Raw genomic sequence first — 8045 nt, 5'->3', positions numbered from 1 at the left:
AGGATACATGCAGCAAGGAAGTATGCTGTATACCCTGTAAGTAAAACATATTTTGTGTTTTGTTTTGTTTTTGAGTAAAACATATTTTAGCCAAAACTAGTACTTAAAAGCTTTTAAACTGTAAATATTTATATTAGCACATATTTTACTGAGTTTCAACTCACAAAGATTTTTAATCAGTGTATTGCAAGGTATCTCACCTTGATTAAAAATATATGAAATTAAGTATTACAATGTTATGTATGGGTTTCCTGGTAAAGTTTGCCATAAATTGATGGTAAATGAGATTTCTGCTTGTTCTCACAAAACACCTTCTCGGTTATTCATTACACATCAGACCAATATTTTTTCAGACTATGTATTGAAAACAGAATGAGCAAGTCCGAGTTCTCTTACATATGTCTGTATATACACACACACACACACTCACACACACACACACACACACACACACACACACACACACACACACACACATATATGCTTATACATGCACCTACATGCACTGATGTCACAGTTAACATTATGTCAGGTAAAATACATTTTCTCATAAAATGAAGAATGATACTCAGAAAAAGTATAAATGTCCTTGTCTAATGTAGATTTCATGGGTCACCCTGTATACAATGTGTATGTAGGATTCAGTTACATGATATACTGGTAAATGTCAGTCATCTTTTTTTCAGGAAACCAGAAACTGGGACTTAACTCTTAACATGTGTGTTATTGTTCTTTTGGATAAGTATTGTCAGTGAAATACATCATGAGATGATGTTATGGTCATGTGGCTAATAAAATGCTAGTTATGTAAATTTTAATATTTATTGATACCTTTGTCAATCTTTTAAATGCACATTGAATACATATGTTACTAAAACTGCAAAATGTTTAATGTTTCAGCAGCTGTAACATTCAGGAAAATGTTAAATATCAAAGTGATTCAGTTTAACATTGCCTCATTGAAAAATGTGTCCATGATCAGAGTCAGACATGGCTAGTCCTTCTTTAATGTTACACTTTATGTGTTACTGATGATCTTTGAAGAACTGGACCTTAAATCCCCTCAGATTAACCAATAAAATTTAAAACATCTAATTTCATAAATTGCCTGAAATTGTTTTAAGAAAAAAGTAAAGATAGGTGCATTCCTATAAAATCACGTTTGGCTTTAGTGGTGACATAACATTGAATTATTTTGGAGCCTTTCTCAAATCCATGTAGATTGTCTAACAATATCAAGTAGTCATGTGATATTAACTACAAATCATCATAGTAAAAGTCTGTTTTTTCGGGAACATAGGAAATTTCAATATTCGTATACAGAATATACATCCTGATATTGCACCAACATAAGCTGTAATGTTTCTCTTACCTGGAGTACAAACTACTTGTTCGGTAAAGCATTTTGCTTAGTGATGAATACTGATTGTGAGAATAATCATTGCAAAAATGTGCTCATCTTTGCAGTTTACTTTTTTATCAATTAAGCTGCAAATTAAGAGCCATTCCTGTCATCTCACAGAACAGTAGTACAGAGATGGAATACAATATTAAATTTAATTTTGAAAGCATGGTGCACATATATATCATTTTAAATTGTTGGGAATGATTTTATGTAACATCTGTTTCAGTCACAACAACAAATTCTGTCAACAGGTTAGTGGTCTAGCAGTAGGTACAACAGTTGCACGTACTTTTAACAACTTACTGTTGAACCATTCAGAACAAAAGTTTATACAACACAACAATCTGAATATTGGCAATTTATTAGAGCCTATGTTCATTTTATTTAAAACTTAACATCTTAATAATTTCACAAGATTCTTAGAATTCACCTGGATGTGGATATAGACACTGATCCTATATAGTCCAGAGTTTACTGAAATCCAAACTTCAGAAATACTTATGTTCATGATGATAGTTGCTATCTAATTTTTGTAAAAGTAAATATCATCAGAAGGCAGCTTATACATATATCCAACGTTACATCTGATATCAAGTGGTCTGAAAGTGAGTTAGGAACTTTGGTGAACATGGACAGGATGTATATATAATGATCATGTTATTGAGGATTCCTACTGAAATCTTAAGACTCACATTTTCCAAGTCCAGAGACATAAAAAAAGACCAAAAAACATGAGAAGAGTGAATATCAAGCATTGCTTTTCCCTTTTAAGCTTCTTTTTTCAGGGGGCATGCTCCTCTGTACCCTCCAATGTGAGGGGCCAAGCCCAAACTTATATATACCAACTCTGAGATCACCATACCTCAGAAAAAATAAAATATTTAGAGAAATGGCAATCTCAGACTTAATATATGTAAGTCCAGTTTTTTGATCATTCAGACTCAACATCTCTGGACCAGGCAATGAGGGACCCAAGATTTTAATTGGTTGCTATAATTTAAATTATCTTCACAGATATTATAGAAATATAAGTTACATATCCATTTTAAAAAGGATTCTAGATGATGTTACAGCTCGTAGAAGTTATAATTATAATATGGCATTTGCTTCAGAACATTCTAATAACACCTCATCTATTAAGTAAAGCATTATCAACAATACGGTCATTCTAAGAGGGGAATGGAGATACTTTTGAAAAAGTAAGACAATGATGTAAATTTGTACATAAGAAAAACACAAATCTAAAAACAATTTTTGGAAAACATAAGTATATTACAGAAAATGTCAGTAAGTAACAATGCACATTTCCATTGGCTTTTTGCAAATATTGTAAATATTTGAGGAATAGCTCCTGCACTTTTATGTGTAATTATGATAGGGTTCTGGGATCAGCAAGTCATTCTAACTATATTTCTGCATTTATTGTGTATTCGGCTGAGTGTAAAAGCTGTGACTCATTTATATTGGTAAGACCACCCACAACATTTCTCAGAGGGACTATGAACATATGTATGGCATCCACTCAAAGCAGAAAACTAAGACTATATATAAGCATTCTATCACAAGTTACTTTAAAAAAAAGTTTACTTCTTTGTTCTGGATTGCTTAAAAATGGACATTCAAGGTGGGAAGCAGGACTATTCGGCCCCAGGCAGTTCAACCCCAATGCAATTGTATACACTTTCATGTTTAAATTTACATTTATTGTCTATGGGAGTAGCTAGTGGACAGTTTAACCCCAGACTATTTCACCTCAATTATATAAAAAAGTTTTTTTTAAGTTTTATAAATGCATTTTATTGCTTAACATATCAATCATGATTTTTTTCCCCACTGGAATTTAATATATTATTTTGCTTGTCGGAAAGTGGCCTAATGGTTAAGGTGTTTGCCTTACAAACACAATGTGCAGGGTTCAAGTCTCCCAAGGGATAATTGGTTAGGCTTAAAATGGCTCACAAGGGTAGTTAGCCTAGTACTAACCTATGAACTTCATTATATGTTAATTTATTTAACATTTTATGTAATTTGCAAATATAATTAATTTAATTAATAACAGTTTTTAACTTAACTTTAAAATCAATATTATTTAACATTGCAAACATTAACATTACTTTAAATTAGCATTAATAATATATGTATTTCAAATGTAAATGTGTTAAACAGTTATATATCCTCATGATTTCTTTTTTTCTTGTTTTTTTTTTTTTAGGTAATCTTTGACATTTTCTCAGCAACTATGTGGATGCATGAGCAGTATATAAAATGTTTCTTATTTATATCAAAATATCTGTGGCTTATTTTTTTCTTGCTTTGCCATTTCAGTGGGGTCAAACCATCTGGGGTTGAACTATCTGGAGGCAAAACATCCCGTACCCTCAAGGTGGGGACTGATCCATTTCCTGAAATTAAAGAACTGTGTTGGAAATTATGATTAAAACCAAATGCACTCCAGTTTGAATGAAGCAATTAACATAAAATCAGTGTTCAAAAGGAAAGTTTTTAAACAATAATATGACACGATGCCGAGGATGTTTTCTCTTCATTTTCTTCTTGTTTTTGCTTCACGATTGGTATTGTATAGAATCGTGACTTGTAAAAGGTGTAAAATGAATTTTTTGTTACATGATTCATTCTATGAAATATTTGCATTACAGACAAAAATGTGAAATCTACATTATGTTCATCTGTGTTTTCCTGTCTTCTGTGCTTGTGAGTTTATATGTGTGTGTGTGTGTGTGTGTGTGTGTGTGTGTGTGTGTGTGTGTGTGTGTGTGTGTGTGTGTGTGTGTGTGTGTGTGTGTGTGTGTGTGCAACACTTTTCTTTAAAATGAGTTTTATGTATATGATCAAAACATTTACTTGTTGTTCTGTTCCATTCTGTTTTGTTTTACTTTTTTTTGTTCCAACTGTAGCAGTCTACCATTAGCCTTGTCTTGGAACCTCCTCTTCAGTCATCCATTCCACTTTTCCTGAAAGCTTTCTGATTTAACCTTTGGACTGAGACAAAAAATGGGGTAATCTTTTATGTAAGCAAATGCAAGAAATGTGAATATAGGAGATGATGGTGTCCCAGTGCAGTACCATCCTGATAGCTGCAGAGTGTTTTTTTGCATTTCCTATCCATTGTCCTGGCTTAAATCTCAATGTGTTTTATGTACATACATGCTTCTAGCATCACTGGTCTCAACCAAAGACTACCACTCATTGGTTGTAAAGCTTACTCCTCCTCCTCCAGGATAGGTAAGCTAGGAAAAATGATGGTCTGTTCACCCCACCACCACCATCAGCTTCTTACAAATTAGGTACATTACTTAAACCCTATGTGATTAACACATTACCAACAGATTTGATATTCAGTACATATAGTATGAGTGCATTCTCAGGTCATAATGTTCCCTATTGTGGCAGTTTCATTGTTAGATAAATAATATTGCAGAATAACAAATGCATAGACCACAGTATGAGGAATGGCTGCAGAAAAGCTGCGAGATGTAACCCAGATGTAAACCTGCTACACTGCAACTACCTATGAGCAACTTCATGCATTTCCTTTGTCCAGATGTCATGAACCACGTGACAATGCAATGACATGTGTTATAAATACAAATCATTGTACCGCAACATTAATACTATTATAGTCTAGTCTCACTGTAATCATCTACTAACAGGATCAGTCATGCCTGAAAATGTTACCTACACCAGTGCATCTTTCTGGCTAGCAAATAAAATACATTAAGACTAATTCATCTTTCTAGATAACAAATAAAATGAATATGTTCTGTCCCTGAGATAAGTTTCTGGAAATGAAGCAGAAGTGAGTTAGATAAGGTTTGTCCATGTCTCCTTTATTTGAATTTGCAGCTCAGGCATTCATGAAGCCTTCATTCGACTGAATGAATTTATAGTCTATAGCCTGGACTGATTACACATCAGCTTTATAGACTTTGATAGATCAATGTATAGCTATGAAAGCTATGGAAATAAATATTTAGAAGGTAACAGTTATAGAAATTGATGAGTAGGAATTAAATGAATTTATACAGTGTACATTAATGGCTGGCCCTATACTGCAAAAGTAATGTAATAGCCTTGAACCATCTGCTGTCATCATCCATTTCAAACTTGCATTCCATATTTCTCATTCATAACTTTAGAACATTTGATACTAGAAATAAATGCAAGTATAACTGAGTTATAACTATGAATTGCTGCTAGCATGTAACTTACTGAAGTGGTCTATCTAGTTTATTGTTAACTTCATAGATTAATTGTCTAATATAGAAGCTATACAATGTCAAGATATAATTGCTAAGTAGTATCTTACAGCAGATCCAAAAATATATTTTTCCACCAGTACCTATTTTCTAAGTGAAATGATGGCTTCCATGGTCTGTTCTGCTCAGTAGACACCAGCAAAAAAAGCAAATCAACTCCCTCTAAATGCATTCCCATATTGCAGTTTATAAGAATGCCAACAATTCTGCATACCAAATAATATGCTTTTCTATCCAATCACAAGAACTTATTTGCAATAAACCATGTTTAATACTATGATTAACTATACAGACCAAGAAACAGTAACTTTTCAACAACATACATTCCATTATCAAATGTAGTTGAAGGCACAATTTACTGAAAAGCAAATTAATTCTCCAGTCCATAGTATAATGCTCATGACTTCATGGATGTCTTCAATATGGAGCTAAGTTTCCTGAAATGAATTTTTCCTAACAATTTTTATTTACTATAGGGTTCACTTAAATGTATATAGTAGTTTTTACCTACAACCTTGTTGTTATGGGATCTTTACTTTCCCCTTTTCTCCAATGAGGTGCAACTTTGAAATTAGAATAAATAAGTAGGTCATGCAGTAGCACAGCCTCCTATAATCACAGTTGCAGGGGTTGCCTAATCCCTTCCCACAAAACACTTATTTTGTCATTTTCAGCAAAATCTATCTGTGATTTGTACTCAGTAAATTACATTTAGGTGAATTGTATTTACACAAATAATTCTAGAACCAGCTGATACTACTTAGTGTCATAATATACAAGCACACAACATCTCAGATGCACATCTGGAAGATTGTGACTGAACAGCACATGATAACGTTTATACTATAGGTTATAAAATGTTTTAGTATGCTAGCCATATTTAAATTTTGCACTGTTGTTATGATAGGCTAGATATGAACATTGGCTCTAGATGATTGCAGCTGTTAATGTGACAACCCAACCTTATTGTGCAAAAAATGTGAAAAAATGGGTCACAGATGGATGGAAGAATGTGTCCTTCCATACCCCTATTTATTTGTGATTAAGTGGAACATAAATATTCATCTTGTTACAGGAAGGGAGTGATGGTATACAAACGGCAACAACAGGAAAAAGCTGGAGAATGAAATGAATGACATTTTAGTGCAGATACAGTATTTATTTTGTTTTATTTTATTTATGTTTGTTGACTGGGGTAGTGTGCTAAATCAAAACTGACCATTCTCAGACTCAGGCCAGCCAGGTAATTAAGTCACAGTGAACAGTGAATACAGAGTTACAGGCAGGGGAAAAAAATAAAATAAAATAAGAAAAAGAAATGATATGGAAAATGCAGAAAAAATCCATTGTAAACAATGCAATTTAAAAAAAAGAATCAGTTACCATGTTAAAGTAAGCAATACAAAAAGATGGTTCCATAGCTCAGAGGGATAAAGCCCTAAGTATGACACAGATAAGACATGACTGACTAGTGATTCAGAGAATGGATAATCTAGCTGTGAAGGGTGGAAATAAGCAGCTAATGCCAACTTAACCTCCTAGGGGAGCAGACAACCCCAATGCATGGCTAACACACATCAGAGATGAGCATTGCATCATGCAGCAGTATGGGCTAAGACATGTATGCCCACAAAGCTGCCACTCATGCAGTGGCAGTGATTTGAACAGCGCTCAGACGTCCCCATGATATACTGGGCGTAACTGGGGAAATATCACACACACCAGCCTGCCATGCAGAGCAACAGGTATAGGCCTGGTAGTTGACCAAATGATAGCATCTGGTAACCAGCTCTCACCTATGGAGAATGAATAGACCTATTGGGTCATAGTTGGGATGATGTTCAGCAGACATGGGGCGAAAAGAGTACAAAAAAGAGTAAGCAACATAAATATAGAACTGTAACTTAACTGTTTTTGTACAGTAATACTCCTAAACCCGTTTCTTTATTTTTTCAGTAAATTCAGTAGAATAATTTCTCAAAAAGCAACCTGCTTTAGAACTGTTTTATATATGTGTATTCTTAGAACAAACAGTATATTTTTGTATTTCTAAAACTTCCACTCTTGAAATCTTTCAATTATAGAATTAATTGCATAACATGGATACATGAATACAACATTCCAGAGTGTACAGTACCATACATATTCTAGAATATTACATTTCCTGGGGGTGCAAGGCTCTAAGCTCTTCCTTGTGCTTCATGATACAATTAGAGTGTGGGTTTATGTCAATTCCCCACACGGGGTGCTGGTGGGGGTGTGAAAAATAATTTTGCTGGTTTTATTTTGTTTGTTTACACCCCCACCAGCATACCTATCCATCTGGACAAATTTCAGTGTCATTTCCTGCAGACATATAATGC

General features: G+C 33.7%; 1 protein-coding gene across 1 annotated transcript in view; it reads right to left on the bottom strand.

Annotated features, from left to right (window-relative positions):
* The window catches only part of LOC122789853 (sodium/nucleoside cotransporter 1-like), a 486120-nt gene that overhangs the window by 367190 nt on the left and 110885 nt on the right, over positions 1 to 8045 (bottom strand). The window contains exon 7 of the mRNA XM_044057287.1: positions 1 to 34. This exon is cut by the window's left edge and continues 156 nt beyond it. Within this exon, the coding sequence (XP_043913222.1) occupies positions 1 to 34 (34 nt within the window). The remainder of the gene's footprint in view (positions 35 to 8045) is intronic.

This window comes from Protopterus annectens, chromosome 15.part0 (assembly GCF_019279795.1).
Source record: "Protopterus annectens isolate FY-2018-M chromosome 15.part0, PAN1.0, whole genome shotgun sequence".
Classification (NCBI taxonomy): Eukaryota; Metazoa; Chordata; order Ceratodontiformes; family Protopteridae; genus Protopterus; species Protopterus annectens.
Note: the sequence above shows the minus strand (reverse complement) of the source record. Positions and strands in the feature narration are given on the sequence as shown.